The 23,214-nt window shown below is 42.9% G+C and overlaps 1 protein-coding gene across 3 annotated transcripts; it reads left to right on the top strand.

Moving 5' to 3' along the window:
• Positions 1–1,481: 1,481 nt before the first annotated feature.
• LOC148354507 (uncharacterized) lies at positions 1,482–17,325 on the top strand. 3 transcript variants are annotated; one of them, XM_088351891.1, is made up of 4 exons: positions 1,482–1,609; positions 8,093–8,691; positions 14,901–15,207; positions 16,429–17,325. In XM_088351891.1, exons 1-4 carry the CDS (start codon positions 1,583–1,585, stop codon positions 16,921–16,923), a joined length of 1,428 nt encoding a protein of 475 aa, XP_088208017.1. In that variant the 5' UTR covers positions 1,482–1,582; the 3' UTR covers positions 16,924–17,325. The 3 variants fall into 3 exon arrangements, with proteins under 3 accessions (XP_088208017.1, XP_088208018.1, XP_088208016.1); XM_088351892.1 differs by lacking the exon at positions 1,482–1,609 and adding an exon at positions 2,274–2,398; XM_088351890.1 differs by lacking the exon at positions 1,482–1,609 and adding an exon at positions 2,422–2,623.
• Positions 17,326–23,214: the final 5,889 nt, after the last annotated feature.

Genomic DNA, 23,214 nt, shown 5'->3' with positions numbered 1-23,214 from the left:
CAATTCATCACATCCACTACACAGCATTATATCCAGACAGAAGAGCAGCTTCAGCGACAGACTGCTGTCACAGTTTTGTACCACGGGCAGACTGAGGAGATCTTTTCTTCCTCATGCCATGACGCTCTTTAACTCCACCCGGTGGAGTAAAGGCCCACATTAATCTACACCCCCCACATTGCATATTACCGTATTATTATTGCAGTGTGTATTCTGTGTAGCACTATCTAGATTGTCTATACAACACGCTACATTGGGTATTTGTGTATTGTATTCTTTTTGCTTTATTATTGTTTTGTTCTCTAGCGCAGGGATGCTGCTGGAAATGTGAATTTCCCAAAGCGGATGAATAAAGTATCTATGTCTGGAGAGAGAGGAAGGCTTTACTCAACAGACCCACAACTCCAGCCGTGGTCAACCTTGGACCTGGAGTTTATTCCTCCGAGGTGGCTCAGATGACCAGTATCGATATAAAGATTCTGGAGAGCCAGTTTAAGAAGTGATCATTTATTTCACAGGAGACGGAAGAAGAGAAGCCTCCAAAACATGCAAGACAGAAGACCGAATTTGCCTACGCCTGCCATTACCTCTGATTAGCGTCCGTCCAAAGAGGAGAAAAGTTTGTGATTGTAAGATAGATAGATGGATACTTTATTCATCCCCGCAGGGGAATTCACAACATTAAACCCATATCCATAGGATAGAAAGTAATCCAAAGTGCTGTAAGGCAAACACTGAAGGAATAAGCAAAAACAAAACAATAAATCACAAAAGTAGCAAAAATAACATGGGAGCTGCTGGAGTGGCTGCCATTCGCGACGGCGCCGAAGTACTTTGGTGTAAATCCAGTTCCACAACGTGATTGAGTGCATGTTAAATCTAAATTTCTAAGATAACATTGAAGTTTGAATGAGGGGACCAGAAATTGGTTGGAATCCAATTTATTCATTGTATGTCTCCCGCCCCTCCTCTGCCCTTATTTTAGTGTGCCTTGATATTTGATGTTAAAGGATTTTGGGTGGGGAAAAAATAATTATTTTTCTTATTGTCCATTGAATGTTTTTATATGTGCTATGAGTTGCCTTTAGGTGTCTGGCAAGAGCTGCAAATATATTTGAAATAAATTCATTTTATCTTTCTTGACACTGCCCTCACGATTGACATGTTTTTATGATCAATCTTGGCTTCCCATATAACAGTGGTTCTCAAATAGTAAGGGGGACTTTAAAAGATAAAAGCTTTCCCAGAAGACCTCATGTTGAGGTTTTTGAGTTTTTCCTTGCCCTCATGTAGGTTTTAGATCAGGGGATGGGGTCATAATAGTCTGTGGTTTGCAATAATCTGTGGTCTGTGCAGCCCTTTGAGACTCCTCTTGATAAAGGGCGATAAAAATAACAGACTAGAATAAAGTGGAATTTCACCTCCACTACACTAGGGGGCAGTGGCGTTCTCAGTGGCAGTGTTGCGTTGACACACAACCACCACCCACTATTAGGCACAGAGTATTAGCATTGAGTATGAAGTGTAGACAGGAAGTGTAGCAGGCCCTCAACTGACCCATGCAAAAAAATATTTAACACGGATGCGAAGACAGGCGACCAGATATGAGGTAAAGAGTCTAACAAAAGTCTCCTCCAGTAGCACTTCACTGAAACCTTGGAGAGAGACGAGCAAGGACCAGCATGCGTGGTATATTAGAAATGTTGGCAGCGGGCAGGACAACGCCAAATAAATCAAGCTGTCACCGAAAGACATTACAACCCAATCGCGCTGAAAAGACGCTTGAGTTTTTCTATAGCGGAAATCTGCTGAAAGGCGTAGATTTGGCCTGGACATAAGTTACGTGTTACTATCAATATCAAGCAATCTTTATTATGTCCCGCCAATATTATGTGATCACTTAAAAATTATATCTTGGGAGTGGGCACTAGGGGATTTCTTTTTCCGAGGGGTGGCGTGACAGTAAATCATAGAGAAGTAATGCCATATAACTGTTAAGTTTTATGCCTCTGATTTGGGACATACGAGACATTTTAAACCAATAAAAGGCGCGTTACATCCAGAATGTCCTACTTCCGGTTACGTCCACCTTGGTTTGACGCACTTTCCTGCCACTGATCATCAAAACACTCGACCAAGTTCTGGTCCGGACAATCCGCCCCGTATAAAATTCTTGTCTTCTTATTCATGTAATGGACTTTTTCGCCCGCTTTGAAATGTTTCAGACCTCCGCTCAGACTTCACCTACATTTTTTATTTTGAAAGAACAAGCGCTTCCGTTTCTGGCATCTAGCGACTTCTTTCCCACAATGCATTGTGTCCACGTCTGCTTCTTCCTGTTTATTGTGCGCGTCCCCGGCGGCAACCTCCAGCTTTTCCTTTGACGTTTTCGTGCACGGTGAGTCCCCAAAACGGTCCCGTTGCTAGCGCTGCGTGATAAAAGACACAAATGGAGGGTGAAAGGAACCGGAGGGAGAAACCTCTTTTGCGGTTTCCCTCGTCCCCGCCGCCGAGCCCAGCCGAGCCCCGGAACTTCATTGAGAAAGAAGACATTTGAGTGGCGCCTGTCGCTAGGGCGACGATGGCGACGTTTGGGAGACTCGTGAAGGTCGCGTCGGAAAAGGTTTTTGTTTTTGTAATGTTCGGCGTTCGACTCCGTCGTCAATAAAGTGTCATTTACAAGCACTCGATTAATGGGGGCCTGCCGCCTTCTTGATGGTGACGTCACGAGGGGTGGCGAGCCACGATGACAAGCGAGCAAAGATGCGAAAAGCCGATTTGAATTGTCTTTGTCATTGTTCGAAACCGTAGTCAAACATTAGGAGATTACAGACCAGGCAGCCTCAGCCAATTGCTTCCCTTATTAATAACCGCAATTGCCTTTATTGAGCGATAATACACCTTCATCTCGTCTCATTAGCTGCACCGCTTATCATCAGTAGGGTCGCGGGGGTGCTGGAGCTCATCCCAGCAATGAGTGGGCAGGGGACACCCTGAACTGGTTGCCATTTTACACCTTACAAACACCAAATGGCACCTATGTACTGTTAGGAATTTAATATTAAAACGTATCGTTTACCAAATTGTTCAAATTCGTTATCTGACTCCATTAACCAAACACAACCTACATTCACTCAACAATGCACGCTCGTTTCTTGATGGAAAAGATGAAAAAGAATGGCCGACACTTTCACACGGGGGCATTGAACTAAGTGTACTCCATCGAAAATGGCCGAATTAATCGAATTAGTGTCGCTCGAGTCTATGTCTAGCCTACTCACAAATCCTCTCGCTTTTTTGGGGGGGCGGCAGTTGCTCAGGAGGTAGAGCGCTCGTCTTGGGATCAAGAGATCCCAGTTCGAATCCCAGCTCCTTCGTGTTACATGTCGAAGTGTCCTTGGGTAAGACACTGAACCCCTAATACCCCCAATAAGCAGGTTAAGCCCTTACATGGCTGCACGGCCGCTTTTGGGAAATGTGAAGCACACTGTAAAGCGCTTTGGAAAGACTTGACTTGAAAAGCGCTATATATAAATGCAGATCATTTCATTTCCTCTCGGCCCACGTCTTTCCGCAAGCTGGTGTGCCGTCTCCTCCCACGGGCGTGCCGGGGAACCTCTCCCTGGGCGTCGCATGTCTGGAAAACTCAAAACAACACCGAGCGTTTCTACGACATCAGCGCCTTGTTCTCAAAACATCTCTTGCTGTCCTCCGTCAGAGTCCTGTTATCAAAATTCCCTAGTCAAAATATTCTGCATTTGGAACGGCGTGACCTGTCATTGAACTATGTGAAAATCTTCATTGCACTCAATCAATGTAACTTGAATTCGGTCGTATAAAATCCTTTATAGTCAAATGTATAAAATCCTTCAGTACTCACAGCTCGACATACTATTTGGCGTAAACAAAGATGTGTTAACACCTTATCAACCAAATACACAACACAAGACAATTCTATTAGCATCTTTCATAGTTTTCCCCCACCAATATTAAACAGGACAAACTTAAAATCAGTGTTGGGCCCGTTACTTAAAGTTCGTAATTATAGTTACTCACTACTGAATTGCCCTATAATAAAATGTAACTAGTTACTAGGGAAAGTAACTTTGTTACTTAAAAAAGTTCTATGTCAAAGAATTTGACATTTTCTCTGCAGTATTGGTGTCAGTTGAAAAAAGAACAGATAGGTAGTTGTGTTCTAGAACCTTGTCATATTTATTGCACCTCACCAACAACAGATTTATCCGATACTCGAAGTGCATCAAAAAGAAACAGTAAACAATATGACAATTAAAATGGAATATATTAATTGAGTTCAATAAATTAAATCCAACTCTCACAACCCGGGACAGCTGGTCAAGTAGACATATGTCAAATATTTTCACTCGAGTAATGTAAACAGTTCAACGACATAAAGTGCGTTTAACACTGCAGTGTCAAAAAGAGAAATCAAAATCTCACAACCTGAGACAACTGGTCAAGTAGAAATAGGCAACTGCACTTCAAATATATTTCACAAGCAAAGTCAAGAGTCAAACAATATAAAGTGACTATCCAATCTCTCTCTTTACCTCTCTCACTCACTCCCTTCTCTTTCCCTCTCTGTCTCTGTCGCTGTCTCTCTCTCTCTCTTCGGCTGGTCAAGTCCTGGTTATTTTTATAGCCCTTGATCACAAGACGTCTCAAAGGGCTGTACAGACAATGTACAGAAATGATGACTTAAGGAGGCTTTCAATAGCTTCTTAGTTAGATTACCCCGTTCCTGAAAAAAATAAACATCGTTACGTAATAGTGTTATTCATAATGGCGTTATTCCCACTACTGCTTAATATATGTAGCAGTGCAGGATTTTGCCGTCATCAGTTATTCATATGGATTTACTCTGAAACGGAAACTTTCACAATTTAGTTTGAATTGCTACAAAGATGTCAGAGTATCTGTTCCAATTGTCCTCCTATAATCTGTATATACTTTCCTCACATGACATTAGAGCGAGAAGGCAGAGCTGAACTTTGTAAATCTCTTATCAATGCGTGCAAAAATTAAATGCTTGATCGAGGATAACATAATAATATTTCCAACCTGTGATGTCGTCTGCTACTAGTGACTGAGACGATCCGGATTAGAGCCAAAATGGGCAAGAAGAAATCGGTCTAACAAATAACAGTATAAAAAAAACCTCAGTTTTTTTTACCGTACCAAAATGTTTATACATGGTTTGAAATGATCAAAAAAAGTATTACATACGAGGAAAACATATACCGTAAATTCCGGGCTATAGAGCGCACCTGATTATAAGCCGCACCCACCACATTTTAAGAGGTAAACCGATTTTGTACATACACAAGCCGCACCTGTATATAAGCCGCATGCGCCCACATTTAAACATGTAACACAAACACAAAATCAACCTAAACCCGACTTCAAGTCCCGCGATTGAAACTAAATGTCCTTCATTAAAGTCCACAGTTTAAAAATCACAGCCGGCAAAATGAACGGAAAAGGATACCAGTACTTAAGGTTTGATGCACACCGGCAGAGTCCGGGTCCCGTTGAAAGTAATCCAAGGAAAAAAGTGTATATTTCCAAAGGTAAGGGTGGGAAAAATATATCAGACACACACATTTACTGACGCAACTCCTTTTTCTTTAACCAACTTTTTACCCCCTCTTCTTTCCTTGTCTGTCCCTCACCTTTTGCGGTCCCCACTTAAACTCGGCACCCCGCGTTTGTTCCGCCCCTCATTTTACGTTCACACGTGCAAAACATATCAGAATAAGTGTCTAAAATAAATACAAATAAATACATTACAAAAATATACAGTGGCAAATACATATTATACATGGGTTACACATATTTACAAAGAAAGACGGTACACCGAGAGAGTTTTCAAAGCTTTAATAATAATAATATAGCTTTGACAGGACAGTTAATGGTAGCAACACTCGAGCGCCGCTGGCGGCCGTTAGAAAAATTGAATAAATTTGCCGCATCACTGAATAAGCCGCAGGGATGAAAGTTAGGGGGAAAAGTAGCGGCTTATAGTCCGGAATTTACGGTAAATACACTATATGTGTTTCCCAGTACTAACTCATGAGCGGATAATTTGTATATGAAAAGAAGGACAAAATTTAGAGACTGTTACCCAAAATGGTCTTGAGTTTGTTTGGCATGAGTTTGTTTGGGAGGATCTAGATTACTGACTCATATTGAACTTTTGCACAATTTACATGTTTTTGAATTTCTCATTCAGATTTGAAAGAATACATATTATGATCTTCATCATTAATAAGTGTTCATTTCGTTTGCCCTAATCATGTACTGTGATATTTACCTCTCAAAGGATCTCGATTTTGAAAAACATTTTTGTACAACTCTTTGAACTGTTTGATGTGGTTTGTCTTTAAATGTTCGTGCGTCACCCTGGTACTGCCATGATACACAATGTCTGCTTTGCCAACTTTGCAGGTAGAATTTTTATCCGCCGTATCCAGGCTGAAATGATGTTGACGCTGTCATTCCTGCAGGGTTCCTGTGGGTGGTTGTAATCTTTGAATTTTATGTTGAGTTTTTAAGGTCAGGAAAATGCTCGAATTTTGGGTGAAGTGTTTGAAACGTTTCTTGGTAGTCTGGCTTATAGACCACGCGATGAATGAAAAAAAGTGCGTGAAAATTATGCCAACACACCTGTTCTGGTGGCTTTTCTTTATGGCGTTGTCTTGTGAAGCCTCACCTCACCGCTCTCTCCTGGTTGCACCCAAGAGAACAGCTCTATTTAGAAAACCGTCTTTTTTCTCTGCTTGCTGAGAGCTCCCAAACGACTCCTCAGATGCATAAATAAATGTTTTTAAATGATTTATCAACAATAACAAAACAATATGCGGCAAAATATTTAGTAATTAGTAATTTTATATGTTTTGTATGGGATCCCGGCAAAACACAAAAAAATTTAATTAAAATACTTAAAAGATCTACACATTTGTAAAATACAAAACAATTTTAGCTTCTTACACACTGAAAAGTTCCAAAGTCAAACAGCAACAGAAGATCCCTGAAAATGCAAATCACTAAAATAGAAATTAAAAATATTAATTCTTTAGTGCTATAAATAAATGATAAAATGCAAAAAACTATTAACAATTCTATCCATCCATCCATTATCTGAACCGCTTATCCTCAGTAGGGTGGCGGGGGGTGCTGGAGCCCATCCCAGCCAATGTGGGATGAAACCAGATTGCCCGGAGGAAACCCACGCAAGCACGGGGAGAACATGCAAACTCTACACAGGAGGTTTGATTTCATGACCTCAGAACTCTGCTGCGCACGCTAACTGCGCCGCCGTGCTGCCATTTACAATTCTACTTTAACTAATTTAGACACAGATCTTCTGAAAAAACCCGCCAAAAATATAAATTAAATAAGTAAAACAACGTTCTTTTCATCGGCGCTATATTTTTTCTTTTGAACGTACTGGAAGAATTGAAAAATTTGCCTTCATAGTGCTTAAAAAGTGCTTGGATTCGGCCATGACAAAGGTGTATGAACCCTGTTTCTGTATGTTACTGTTAAAGACAGAGACGCTATACTGGGGGCGCGAGTGGCTCAGGAGGTAGAGCGCTCATCTTGGGATCGAGATCGCAGTTCGAATCCCGGCTCCTCCGTGTTACATGTTGAAGTGTCCTTGGGTCAGACACTGAACCCCTAATACCCTCAATATGCAGGTTAGCGCCTTACATCGCTGCACGGCCGCTATTGGGAAATGTGAAGCACACTGTAAAGCGCTTTGGGAAGTCATTGACTTGAAAAGCGCTATAGAAATGCAGATCATTTCATTTTCGTTTCATTTATTGCGCATAGGCGCTCTCAGAAGAGATATATAATCATGGAAGACTTCTCAGTCTGTTTGAAAGACGTGTTTGGTTGCTATAGTCGACAATGGAATTCATTGGAATTCATTGTTGACTATAGCATCGATTTTTGTCCACAGTGTCTAGAAGCTTGTTTAAGAGGGAGCCCGCCTTGTTGGGGATCAGTCTGAGCTCGCCTTGGCACCTACCCCTTTAGAAAGTGACCGGCTCCGTTTTCGTTGCAGCCGCTGGGACCCGCGGGCTCGAGGATGGAGGACTCGGAGGGGCAGCTGACGGTTTCCGAGGCAGACGCCCTGGGCGCCGACTTCATCACGGTGGAGTTGGACACGCAACCCATCGAGTACGTGGTCAAGTGGGCCGACGTGGGCTCCAAGTTCACCATCTCTTGCGTCAAGAAGGACTCGGACGACCTGTCTGAAGTGAGCGGCGAGCAGCTGAAGATGGACACGGAGGAGACCTTCTTCGCGCCCTACGAGGAGGTCTACCCTTGCGAGTTGACCGAGCAGAGCGTGGAGATCAAGATGGAAACGGACGAGGACGAGGAGGACGACGAGCACCCGATACTGTTGGAGATGGGCGGCCAGCCCGACGGCGACGCCGATTCGGATCGGGCCGACGCGGAGCCGGACGAGCGGCGCTATCGCTGCGGCTATTGCGGCAAATGCTACAGTCACGCCTCCAGCCTGTATCGCCATCAGCAGACGCACACCGCCAAAATGGCCGCCGCGCCTTCGTCGGCCGTCGCCAAGCGGATTTTGGACCCGGCGCTTCAGGACGCGCGCTACGCTTGCCAACATTGCGGCATGACATTCAAGGGCAGCAGGTTGGTGGTTCCTCCCTTACTTAGGTCCAATGTTCCCTCTAAGCTGCGCGCGTGTGCAATCGCGCACTGCCTGCACATTCTCAGCGCACAAGAAAATCTAGCCAGCTCACAAAAATCAGGGCTCGAAATTGATAATTAAGAAGCGAATTAAGTCAAAGTTACAGTGCATGAAGGTCAAAATACATGGGTTCCCCTGATGCTGTGTTCTAAATGCGGTATTTTGAAGTCAAGGTCGAAGTAGAACGAAGTTGAGTAAAATCAGTAGAGTTTTTCGAGAACCGTCTTCTTCGGCTCGGCTCACTAAAGAGAACCGGCTCTTTCGGGTCCCAAACGGCTCTTCAGGTTGTTTTTGCTTCTTTAATCCCTACACGACCAAATACTATGTAAATTGTGCACAAAATGACTTAAGGGAAAGTGGGGAATTGAACAAAAAATAATACTAAAATGAAAAAGTAGTGAAAAGCTGAGAAAAAAGAAACAAAAGGAAGAGAAAAGAGAAAGAAAAATTCAGATAAAGGCCTGAAGAAAAGAAAAGAAAGAAACAAAAGAAAAAAGTAAATAGAGAACAAAAAGAAATTTTTTTTTTGAAGGAATAAAAAAAACAGAAAAAAACATGGAAAAAGAAGAAAAAGTTTGTGTTGCATTCAAATAATTTCCAATGATACCAAATCAATCTTGTTGCCAACATTGTACTTCCACTAAAAAATGTGATTAAATACAGTTGTGCATCGAGCAACCGACTTAATAAGCCCCCAAAAATGTTAGTATTATGCGTCAAAAGATACCAGGAATAAAAAAAAGAAAATCTTGTGAAAGAATTGTTGTAAAAACAAACGACGTTTGTAGGCCGTACAACCTTTGAAATAATACATGAGTCAATTCATTCAAAAGTGAAAATTAGTTTTGCATTGCCGGAAACTCAGCAAAATGTAACGTGATGTCAAGTTTTGGACATGTTTGATAATGATTTAGTTGCCACACTTGGGATTGCCGTTGCTCACTGTTGTTTCAAGCGTTGCTCACCGACTTTGTGTGAACCCTTAGACCCGTGGAAAATTACAGGGAACATTGTTTAGGTCAGGTGCCGGATCCGTTCTTTCTACAGTTTATTTTCCATTTTTTTCTTGGTCAGAGGCAGAGGTGCCGTATTTTCACGCTCATAGGGCGCACCGATACTTCTCTGCAGCTGTATCGCACCAAAAAATCGTTATAAAAACCATGCATTGTGATATCTGGATTTTTCTTTTTAGTTTATCTCTCTCACAGTGGACATGCACCTACGATGAAAATGTCAGACCCTTCCATGATTTCTAAGTGGGAGAAAAAGCAAAATAGCAGGGTGTTCAAATACTCTTCACTGTCTACAAACACCCACACCTCACCCTTTACCGGTGACGCCCACACTTCCCACACAGCCTCATGGTGTCCTCAGTGACATCTGATGCTTTACACCACCCACAGGGCGCACTGCTCGATAGGGCGCGCCGCACCATTTGAAGAAAATCCGAGACTTTTATACGCGCCTTATGGGCGTGAAAATACAATAAGCTTTTAAGCCCGAGCCGACCCGAATTTGGGGCTAATATGTCAATTGTTAAGTCCGGGTCACACTGGGCTTTTCTCTTTCTGCCTTTTAAAAAAACTATCCACCTGTTATTGTCCTTCTTTGTCTCTCTGCCTCTTTCTCTCTTTCAAGTACCGTGATAGATTCTTAAGGACATACTGCTGCTGTCTTTAAAGGCCCCATTTTTTTAACCTGTGAAAATGACGGACGGCCTTACAATGTTCCTGTCTACTCTCTAAAAAAATCAGAAAACTGTCGTTTCATGTCACTTCTTCAGACACATAAATATAAATATAAAATATGTCAATGTTTATACAATCTGGTTTAGATTGTTTTTTGTTACAAAAGAGGGGCTTTCATTTGTGATCATGAATCACCTCTCCTCCTCCCAAGTCCTCACGATTTCTTCGTCTTGCAAATCAAGTTAATTGGTCAGGCTCGGGCTGGGTGGGTTATTAATACCCGCAGGTCTTGGTCCGTCGGGTCAGGCTGGATTTTGTTTTAGGCCTGATCTTAACCTCTGGTCAGAGGTTGTGGTTTTTCAGCTGACTTATTCATCATCCACTTTAAAGATCAGTGACATGACTAAATAACCGGTATCGGGTTCCTGTGTCGACATCATCCAAGTTATCAAATCAAAATTTATTCGTAAAGCACTTTGCAGCCAACGATAGGTCCACTACAGTTCCAAGCTCTCTGAACTTCTTAATCCAACTCACAATCGTTGATTTTGATGGAAAGTTGAGACAATGGAAACGCTTTCCTAACGGAATCTGTACACTCTGGTATGATTTTGTCGCAAAATAGGTCTCCAGGGAGAATATATTCTGCTGATTTGCCCAAAACATTTTCAGGGCAACTATGATCATCCATAGGTTCACCTTTCACGTCCTGCAACAGAAAAGATATTCGTTAAAAATGAATTTTTTATCGAATAAAATATGGGTACGCTTCTTTTTGGGTCACCCTGTAATAGAAATAATATTATGAATAAATACAATTATGGCGGGGCACAGTCTGGCCATGTACAATGAAATGATCTGCATTTCTATAGCGCTTTTCAAGTCAAGACTTCCCAAAGCGCTTAACGGTGTGCTTCACATTTCCCAATAGCGGCCGTGCAGCCATGTAAGGCGCTAACCTGCTTATTGGGGGTATTAGGGGTTCAGTGTCTTACCCAAGGACACTTCGACATGTAACACGGAGGAGCCGGGATTCAAGCTGCGATCTCTTGATCCCAAAACGAGCGCTCTACCTCCTGAGCCACTGCATGTGAGGAAAGAGTCCTGAGGGAGGCTCTTCCACACTTGTAGGGACGGCAGCAGATGGATTAAGGAAAGGATTTTTAGCCATCAAACCACATCTTACCATTGTGGCGATATCTGGCACCATGTAGGATCCCAGCAAGACGTGAGACCATTTTTTCTAACAGCCGGCACAGTAATCTACCAGTAAATATATACTGTCTCAACAACAGATGGCGCCATTATCTTGGATTTACAACCGGTTGGTCAGAACCATAGGTAAGATCGGGTCTAAAAAGATCCAGCCCGTGAGTAGTGTTCCCTCTGAGCTGCGCGCGTGCGCAATCGCGCACTGCTCGCACATTCTCAGCGCACAAGAAAATCGAGCCAGCACACAAAAATCAGGGCTCAAAATTACTAACTGAGAAGCGACTTAAGTCAAAGTTGCAGTGCATGAAGGTAAAAATACACGGGTTCCCCGTACCTTGTGTCCTAAATGCGGTATTTTGAAGTCGAGTCAAAGTAGAACGAAGTTGAGTAAATTTAAGTTAGTAGAGTTTGTCGAGAACCGGCTTTTTCGTCTTCTTCGGCTCGGCTCACTAAAAGGAACCGGCTCTTTCGGGTCCTGAACAGCTCTTAAGGTTGTTTTTGCTTCTTTAATCCCAACATGACCAAATATTATGTAAAATTATGCACAACATGACTTAAAGGAAGGGGGGAATAGAACAAAAAAGAAAAAAATACCAAAATGAAAAAGTAGTGAAAAGCTGAGAAAAAAGAAACAAAAGGAAGAGAAAAAAGAAGGAAAAATTTAGAAAAAAGACAGAAAAAAAGAAATGTAGGAAAAAGGTAAATAGAGAACAAAAAGAAAAAAGCATTCAAATAATTTCCAATGATATCAAGTGAATCTTGTTGCCAACATTGTACTTCCACTAAAAAATGTGATTAAGTACAGTTCTGTATCTTACAACCGACGAAATAAGCCCCCCAAAATGTTAATATTATGCGACAAAATATATCAGGAAATAAAAAGAAATGGATATCTTGTGAAAGAATTGTAAGAACATATGACGTTTGTAGGCCATACAACCTTTGCAATAGTACATGAGTCAATTCATTCAAAAGAGAAAAATAATTTTGCATTGCCGGAAACTCAGCAAAATGTAACTTGATGTCAAGTTTTGGACATGTTTGTTGATTAATTATCTTGCCACACTTGGGATTATGGTTGCTCACCGTTTTGTGTCTGACAGATCCATGAAGAAGAAAAAAACAAGAGAACATATGACGAGAGGATCATTAAAAAAAATAGTAATGAGAATAGTGTCCGGTGAGACTTAATGAATAGCCTGCAAATTTCGTACCCTGGCTGGAGATCTTACCTCCAGTCAGAACCGATTGCTGTCTTAAGTCATATGTCACCAGCTTATTGTTCAATTTCATACGATGTTTATTTTGCTATCATTGTGCACTAAACCTTTTATTTTGTGTTCAATTGAACTTTGCAAATTCGTGTCCAGTGTCTGAAACTTATGAGAAAAAGTTAGCGGCCACCAGGGCAGACATTTCTGAAAAGTTGCCTGCCCCATTTTTCACAACTTGAAACAAAATAAGACAACTCATCGCAAATAAAACATTGTTGCCAAGTATTAAGGATTGATAATCAGAATAAATAACAGAACACCTTAGATTTAAGTTAAAAATCTACTTATAACATTCATTGCATGTATATGATATCACTGTTTTCCATCTGCCATCAGTATGTACCGGTATTTGTAACATTCATGCAATGTTTGCGTTGCGTCGACTGCTACAAGCCACGTGAACTCCTTTCCGTGATGCTTTTAGTGTACGTTTACGTTTTGGAGCGTCATACATTTTGTTAGCTTCTTTTGAATATTTCTTCTAGGGCTGAGGTTTTGGCTTGATTCCTGGTAAAGATATGTCAGAGTGTGCAGTTTCCTCACGCGTGATAAGATAAGCGGGACGTTGTGGTTCAGCCTTTAAGCATGTTTATTCCTCAACAGCAAGCAAACAAGAACACGGCTCCATTCAAGACAACATGGCGATCAACAATTAGCAAAACAAAAAATGGTGCGTGCGTAATGATGTCACACAATGGAAAACGTCTTACCGCAATACCACTAGTAAGAGCGCTATTAAATTGACAAATCTTAACAATTTCTAATCACTTATCCATTTTTTTGTGTTCTCTGTACGTCTACTTTGGAAAACGATAAGCAAATGCGCAACCTTATAACGCTCGGGAAAGTCCGGAAACACGAAGTTATTGGATGCAGGCTTCTGATTGGCTGCCGAGTATGCAAATTGGCAAACGAACCGAAATTCCGAAATGTCCAAAACGAACGAAGATTTTGAAATCAGAATAAAACGTTTTATTTGTTAGTTATTTGGTGTTTCTTGAAAAAGTTGTCAGCCACCCGGTCTTAGACGTTTTGTAAGTTGTACGCCTGACGTAAAAGATGCACGCCCCGGGTGTCCGGGAAGACCTTATTTCAGACACTGCTGTGTCATTTTTGGGCAACTGCTCAAGCACAGGAACGGTTTGACAATGTTGAGTCAGGATTGGTGCAGTGTTCTCGTTTGCCCGCGTCCCTGCGTCCTAGACGCATTATTTTTGCTGGGGACGCATAGTGTCGAATCTACGTGCGTCCCCGGGACGCAACTTTTTTGACACAAAATTGTCATTATTACCCGATTACTTTTTTTAACAAAGACTTACTGCACTCCAAACTTTTCGTCCGGCATTTTCGTTTTGGTCTCGCGGTTCGAGTTTTCGTCCGCACGCCGATCTCGGCCAACGAGTTCTCGTTGTGTAGTGAAAGGAAGTCCGTCTTTTTTTAGAGAACCGGCTTTTTTGGCTCAACTCATTAAAAAGAGCCGGCTCTCAAACGGCTCACTTGCTTTGATGATTGATATTACGAATTATGTTGTATAAAAAAGTTAAGAAATAAAGGAAGTATAAAAGGAGAAAATAAAAAAAAGACAGGTTTGTGGTTATCCCTTTAATCGGTATATTACCAACAATAATTTGATGCAGAAAATGAATTCATAATTTGATGATTAAAACTGAATGAATATATAGATTTATATTGCATATTTGTCGCCGATTTTCGATTTCAACCTCGATCACACTAAATTTTGGGGAGCCATAGATCTCTGTTGGGACCCATAGATTTTTCAGCATAAGAGTCCTTGGGACCCATCACTTTTCACACCTCAAATGAACACTGTTGGTGTCGGATAAAAGCACATCGTCACCCAAAACGCAAAGCCGGTCGACGGCCGAGCTTCCAAACGGGGTCTGCGCCGTCACTATTTAGTTTCCACCGGTGTCATGTTTCCGCTTAACGTCCCGCCCTTGGTTTTTTTCCCCGCAGGATGCTGGGCAGTCACCTGCGGCTGCACGGCAAGCGCCGCATCCACCCCTGCAACATCTGCGGTAAGGAATTCAACCACAGCTCCAGCCTGTCGCGCCACCGCCTCATCCACAAGAAGGCCAAGGACGGCTCGGCGGCCCTGGGAGGGCCCGTCCGCCCGGGACGCCGGCCCTCGGCCAAGGGCAAGAAGGCTAAACGACGGAGGCGGGCGGGCGGCTTGCCCGGGGGGGGCGCCGGGGACAAGTTTTACGCCTGCCCGCAGTGCGAGATGAGCTTCCGATCGTCCGCCGCGCTCTCCAAGCATCAGGTGAGCTGCCGGAAAGGGAAACTGAAGGCCTCTGCCGTCAGTGTCAGATACTCTCGCCATCTTGTGGTGATGACTCTATTTTGTAAGGCCATCTGTCATCAAAGTCACATCTTAAATGGTAAATGGTCTGCATTTCTATTCTGAACTAAGGGGTTTCAGACTGACACGGCTGAGACACTCCATATCCATTTTGTCATTTGTCATCAAACCACTTGGTGATCTCCTTCATTCTCAAGTCGATGAAGACCTCCCAAAGCGCTTTACAATATGCTTCACACTTACCCATTCACACACCAATAGCAGCCCTGCAGCCATGCATTGGGGGCATTAGGGGCGGCAGCAGCTCAGGAGGTAGAGCGATCGTTTTAGGATAAAGGGATCCCAGTTCGAATCCCGGCTTGTCCGTGTTACATGCTGAAGTGTCCTTGGGTAAGACACTGAACCCCCAATACCCCCAATAAGAAGGTTAGCGCCTTACATGGCTGCACAGATCACGGCCGCTATTGGGAAATGTGAAGCACAATGTAAAAGCGCTTTGGGAAGTCATTGACTTGAAAAGCGCTATAGAAATGCAGATCATTTCATTTCATTAGGGATTCAGTGTCTTGCCCAAGGACATTTCGACATATAACACCGAGGAGCGGGGAATCGAACCTGCGATCTCTTGATGCCAAGACGAGCACTCTACCCGGTGCTCTTCACTGATCCAAAGCCAACTTTTATTGAATTTAGAGGCACACTCTCTGTAAAAATTCTTGTGTTTTTAATGATGTCATGTCAATGACACAATATACATCTATTGAGATATTTCAGACTAAATCGGGAAATTCATCTTTAAATGTTTGAATTGACGAAGTGCAGTAGGTTGAAAATGTAAAATATTGTTTTGTTTCTTGTAAAATAAGAAGTATACTTAAAATAAGGTTTATTTACCGTCCATCCATTATCTGCACCGCTTATCCTCAGTAGGGTCGCGGGGGTGCTGGAGCCCATCCCAGCTATCTTCGGGCAGTGGGCAGGGGACACCCTCAACTGGTTGCCAGGCAGGGACACACAGTCCAGTGTTTTTTTTCCCTAATTGCTCAGTCCACGAATTGAATGAATTTGGGAAGTACAGTCCTTAAGCATGCCTGATTAAAGTCGCCGGCGACGATAAAAGCCCGATTAAGAAGCATTCCGTGATTGGAGTCATTGTCCTAAACGTCGGCTTTTCTTTTCCAGGTGACGCACGTGAAGGAGCTCCTGGACAGCTACGCGCAACCCGGCAAGGAGAACTTGGCGGAGAGCTCCTCGGACCTGAAGATCCGGCTGAAACTTTGCTCCGGCGACAAGCCCAACTTTTACACGCTCTGCAAGAAGAACCGGCGCCGCCGGATCCGCGCCAAGCGGGACCCCGACATGCTGGGCGAGTCGGAAATGGAAGACGCCGAGGAAGAGGAGGACGCTCCCGAAGCTCACGTCTGTCCCTTCTGCGGCAAGCGCTTCGGCCACGCCGCCGGCCTGGCGCGCCACCAACTCGTCCACCGGATGGCGCCGGGGGGCGTCAAGCAGGCCCGGGGGAAAAGCAAGAACAAGAACAAGACCTTCACCTGCGTGGCCTGCGACAAGACCTTCATGCACTCGTCCAGCTTCTCCCGCCACAAGAAGGCGCACTTGAGCGCCGCCAAGCTCGCCGTCCTGGACGAGACGGCGCCCATCGAGTCCGATTCGGAATGACTGACCCGTCGGGAGCCGCCGCGCCGCTTGTACATAATCCCGCCGAGACCGGATCTTGCGGCGCCCCCTACGGGCCGGGGCCCGGCCCACCTTGCTCCCGAGGGAAGGGAAGACGCCGGTTCCGCCCTCGACGGACCGCCGAGGTATTTCCGTGCTCCGGATTTGGTAAGCGACGCCGACCCTGTTCCGTTTCTCCGTTCGCCGGAAAAAAGCCGTTCGGGCCGGCGCGTGGAACGCGTGAGGAATTCTCACCCACTCCCGGTTGGATGTTTGTTTGTAAAAGGTATACGAAAAAAAAATGCTTGTGGTTGAACTTTAGCCTCCTCGTGTTGCATCCGTGTCGTGTTTGCTAATTAGCACAAAGCCTGGACGTGTTCATTTTGTAATAAATCTGGAAACGGAGGCCTCCATCTGATTCTTCGGCACGCTCGCCGCAATCCTTGGGCGCATACTCACCGTAACGACGCCAATTCCTAATTGTTTTATGAGAAATCGGGATTCGATCGTGTGTCTCGGCTCAAGCTTTGGGGAATCGAACCCGGTGAGAGCACCAGATACTGACCGCCGGACTGCCGGCGATATAGATGACATATGAAAAGGCGTTTTCTTAACATTAATTCGCAGCACCGGAGACAATTTTTAATTTGCATTTCGCATGTTACTATGACAAAAACAAAATCCATTCTATTCTATTCCAAGCATCGTTAGGGACAAACGCGGAATACGTGCGTCCATGTTTTAGAATAATTTATTGAAAACATCAAATATACATCGTGTTTATTTAATGTCCTTCAAAGTCCGATGCGTGATCAGATCCATCCAAAAAGTCGTGCTTTTTTGCGTCTATTTCTATCTTTTCGGACCACTTCCTCTTCTCTCCATTCTCGTCCATTCGTCTCTGGTACCGTGAGTAAAAAGTGTGATGATGAGATTGAACTGAATGCCTTTCCTATGTTGTCTGTATTCCTAGCGGTCTAGTGATTACACAGTGGATTTAAGATTATTATTATTATTGTTTTTACTGGGGCGGTCCGCAAGACAATCGTCAGGACGACTTTCTTTCTTGTCCATTCTCTCACATTCATCCCTGGTGTTGTGACTAAAAAGGGTGTAATAATCAGATGCGACCTAATGCCTTTTCCCATGTCATCTATATAGTTATGGTAATATGTGCATTGGACAAGAAAACATGCGAAAGAACTTGTGAAATGCACAACAAAAATTAGCATTTGTCTCTTCCCTACGCGCTTGACTACCATTCGCTACGAGTGGTACACAATCAAATATGTGCATATGGACTGACAGATTCCGGATTTCTATTCCATAGTTGTAAATACGGCATAGATGCGAGTACGGGCCGTAGGGAGAATATCAGTTAGGAGAAAGTCAAGAAAAGTAAAGTAAAGACATGAAATGATATCTTGTTAAGTCGCCCTGAAGAATTCTGGGGATCTTCTTCACTGTCTTCTCGCAAAGTCAAATGTTTTTTCCACCTCCAAATAAAATCTACGGGTCTATTGTCCTTTATTTGCTTATATGGGCCGCAGGATGCCGAGAAATACCCCTAGGGGGCAGCGTGCTACACTTAGCTTTAGAAGAAGAAGATCTTTGTGTCGCAGGGCTCAGAGACTCTAAGGTCGTATTTGAAATTGAATAAACAATATAACCGCAGATTATGTTCTTTGTACTGGGTCGTTCGAGAACGAAATGGCTCTATGAGCCGGCTCTTTAAAGCAAATGAGTCCCTTCAAAATGCTCTTTATCTCTTTCTCATTCTATTGCTCTCTTTTGCTCGCTTCCCTTCTATGTGTCTCTCTCCCTCTCTCCCTCTTTGTCTCTTTTTTACTCCTTTTTTTCTCATTTTTTTCACTCTCATATTCTTTCTGTGTTTTTCTTTGTTCCTCTCTCTTTGTCTTTCTCTGTTTTTCTTCCTACGTCTGTCTTTCGCTTTCTTTCCCTTGCCCTCTCATTTTCCCTTTCTTCCTCTCTGTTTCTCACTCTTCCTGTCTTTTTCTCTCTCTAATTCTTTTATTCTCCTTCTTTGTCTGTCTTTCTGTCTCTTACTCTCTCTTGATTTCTCTCTTTCTCTCTTATTTTCCCTTTTTTTCTCTTTGTTTTTATCCCTTCCGCTTCACTCGCTCCCATTCCCGCTCACTTTCTCCCATTTATTCTCTCTGTCCGCCTCTCTCTCTCTATTTCTCTCTCTGTCCCTCTTTTTCACTCTCTCTTTTCAGTCCCTGTCCCTCCCTCTCTCATTTCATCTTTCCTTCTGTTTCTCACTCTTCCAATCTTTCTGTTTTTCTCTTTCTTTGTCCGCCTTTGTCTTTTGCTCTCTTGATTTTTGACTTTCGTTTATTTTCTCTTTCTCTTTCTCTCTCTGTTTTTCTTTGTTGTCTTTTTCCCTTTTGCTACTCGCTCCCATTCCCACTCACTTTCTCTTTTTCTCTCTCTGGCTCTCTCCCTGGCTCTGTCTGGCTCTGGCTCTCTCTCTGGCTCTGGCTCTCTCTCTGGCTCTCTCTGGCTCTCTCTCTCTCTCTCTGGCTCTCTCTCTCTCTCTCTGGCTCTCTCTCGCTGGCTCTCTCTCTGGCTCTCTTTCTCTGGCTCTCTCTCTGGCTCTCTTTTGAAGGCACTTATAATTGGTCAATGTGAGACGCGTCATCTATGTTGTTTACTTCGTATCAACAATTTGTAAGTTGAAACGAGGTAAAAGTTCGCTCTATATTGAAACCATAATAGCTATATTAACATCAAACATTTTCAAAATCAACTCATTTAGTGCAGAATACCTCATAATTATTTGTAACATAGCATTTAAAACAAAAAATCAGAAGAGCCGCTTGGGATTCGAGTTGAAAAAGCCGGTTCTCTAAAAAGAGAGCGAATTCCCATCACTATTTCGGATCCCTCTGTAATCGGTTGGTAAGTAGGAAAAACTGAGTGCGCCACCTGGTGGCTGTAACGTGTTCTGCATCAGCCATCAATTCGATTATGAAACTCCCAGGTCATTGTTTTCAGTCCTTATTTCACCTGTTCCAAGACCCAAATGAAGAAAAGGAATTCCGAGAAATGGAGCTAATAACAGGTAATTATTCTCAGTCTGAATGTTTTTCTATACTTTATTACACCGGATAAGGTTTGTACTTTACTGTAACATATATCTATCGATCTAATCTAATCCATCTTTATCTGTTTGTATATCAAAGCCATATCCTCCTCCTGGGAGATGGTTATAGTCAAGAACCCTTAGTTTTTACTGATGAAGGGTTGCATGACACAGCGAGACTTGACACCATACACTGGTTTACCCCCTCTGCATCATATGCGTCCATCAGTCATTCTCAACTATCCTACACACACTCTTGCATCCATTAAAATAACCCACTTCACATCTAGAGCATGTCTCACCCCAGCTATATTTAAACCTTCCTCTCATTCACACACTTTTTAGTCAAACGGCCTTCATTCTTTCCATGTGTTCAAACCATCTCACAAGCTCTCTCACCACATCAGTTCTCCTTACGTGGAACAGGAAGCCAGAGGCCGAGAGATCGATACCAGTTACACGAAGAGAGATACTGGACAGATGTGGTCGATGTATACCAGATACATGAGAAGATACCGGACAGAACGGGACAGACAGGTTGATATCAGATACAGGAGACTGGAGACAGATATCAGACAGGATGAGACAGACGGGATCGATAACAGACACTGGAGACAGGAGTTCGATATCAAACAGGACGAGATAGACGGGGACGATACCCGATACTGAAGATTGTAGTAAGGTACCAGACAGGGCGAGACAGACGGGATCGATACCAGACACTGGAGACAGGAGTTCGATATCAAACAGGACGAGATAGACGGGGACGATACCCCATACCGAAGATTGTAGTAAAGTATCAGACAGGGCGAGACAGACGGGATCGATACAAGAAACTGGAGACGAGTCCGACATCAAACAGGATGAGATAGACAGGAACGATACCAGACACTGGAGACCGATATCAGACAGTACGAGATAGACGGGAATGATACCCGATAGTGGAGATTGTAGTAAGGTATCAGACAGGACGAGACGGATGGGATCGATACCAAACAGGATATCGGACAGAGTCTGTGTAGTATTTGTTATTGCAACATCCATTGCAGCCTGGTTATCCTTGGAAGGGGGGATGACCTCACGTGCGGTCCCTTCTCAAGGTTTCTTCATTTACCTCATGTTGAGGTTTTGAGTTTTTCCTTGCCCTCATGTTGGTTTTAGATCAGGGGATGGTATAATAGTCTGTAGTTTGCAATAGTCTGTTGTCTGTGTAGCCCTCTAAGACTCTTTGTGATTAAGGGCGTCACAAATAAACATGACTTGACAAACATCTCATTTCAAAGACATTAAATTTATTACTGTATGCCTATTTACTCTCAAAAGTGTCACCTCGTACATCCCTGTAGGTACCACCACGCCTTCATTTCACTTTGCATCCATTCACAGATCTGGACATTTAACAATCCGCTCAGCACACTCAATTGCCTGGCATCCTTCACCCACCCTCTGATGCTACATATCAACCCAAATACTGAAGATAAGACCAATTTGTTGAATCGTCTCATACGCGTTCAAAGAAGATGCAGGAATCAAAATGATGTATGAGGGAGTTCTTTTTTATTGATACACAACTTCAACAAGAAACTCAGCGAATCAAAGATATGCATGTGTCTTTATAGTTTTCAACATAGCACGTGTACCCTGTTTGGCCCCGTGCCTTTTCATGCCCAGGGTTCCGTCCTTATTTGGAAGTGTTTTTAAGTTTATGCCAGTTTATGTCACCTTGCCCTTTGCCGTTTTCTCTTGTCCTCCCTTGAGGAGGATTGTTCATACTAATTCGTCCGCCGAGACCTTCCCGAGATGTAAGCAACATTTCTCCCAACTGTAAGCAAGTCTTTCTACATTTCTTTCTAAATGTATTCAAATCTATTCTACAAATGCAAGTTTGTTTTCTACAACAATACTTAAAACTATCTACCTCCTTTATACCTTTAAACAAAATCTCGAATCCACCTACCTTACCACCTCTTGAATGTCTCATTACCTTACTCTTGGCTCCATTCACCTTAAGTTTTCTTCTCTCGCACAAACTTCACTACCAAAGCACTCAGTCCTGCTGCAGAGTAAGCCACCAAAGCAGTGTCATCTGCAAGCGACAACTGACTGTAACATGTGGATTGGGTTATCTTGTTTTTAGAAACACAGACTACTATAATATTTATTAAAGTAAACGTTTTGAATAATCTTTCATTTTAAAATCTAAAAGGTAATAGTGTTTCGTCTCATCACCGTACTCACGGTATGGTTTGTACTTACGCAAAATATGTGGAGTGAGTCATCTTGTTTTAACGATTATATCTTCGTTTGGCTACTGCTGTAAAGAGAAGCACGGTCTACTTTCCTACGTATTCGAATGAACATTTTTTTAAATGAAAAATAGAACGTTAAAAGGTGTTATTGTCTCCTTACTCCCTGTAACTTTTATATTCCATTCAACGTTGGTCAATAAAACGGGATGTAAATCAAAACTAGGTTGGATTACTTTACTGAAACGAAAAGCTAGAAACCCACACGGACTATAAACGCTTTGCTGAAACTGGAACGAATCATCTTGACGTTACTATTATATCTCCATTTCCGCTTTATAGTAGCGCTATAATCTTTTGCATTCGTTTAGTTAAAAACACCATATAATATTTCCTTGGAACAATTATAGAAATAAAAAAGTAACGAACTCGTCCCTTCCGATAACGTTTATACTTTAGTGTAATATATTTAGAGTTAATAATCTCGTTTTTGTATCTGTTGGCAGTGCTGCTGTGTTGCGCATGCGCTGTCGAGGGGAGCACCATGCTGGGCGGCCCACTTTGGTATTTTATTCAAGAACACACGATAACAGGAGTATTATTATCATATTTATTTTTACTTTCTAAAACGTATTTTAAAAACATTCCTGATACTAAATCTACATTTTACGGTGAACTATCGTTTTTTACGAAAGAACCAAAAACGTCTTGGATGAGTGCTTCTCTTTCTACGGCGCATGCGCAGAGCAGCAAAAGTGCGAACAAAGACGCAAGAGTAAAAGCAAGGTGTTTTAGCACTACACAGGGGCGTTACGTTGGGCAGGGACACGCTCTGCCCACCCAAAGGAAACCGTCTGTAATGGTGAGCGCATTTTAGGGATTTCTTTTTTAAAAAGTCAAACAAAAAAATGACTAAAACTACATTTAAAAAAAGAGAGTAAA

Source organism: Urocampus carinirostris, chromosome 13, assembly GCF_059441175.1.
Source record: "Urocampus carinirostris isolate Australia breed hairy pipefish chromosome 13, RoL_Ucar_1.0, whole genome shotgun sequence".
NCBI classification, from domain to species: domain Eukaryota; kingdom Metazoa; phylum Chordata; class Actinopteri; order Syngnathiformes; family Syngnathidae; genus Urocampus; species Urocampus carinirostris.
Note: the sequence above shows the minus strand (reverse complement) of the source record. Positions and strands in the feature narration are given on the sequence as shown.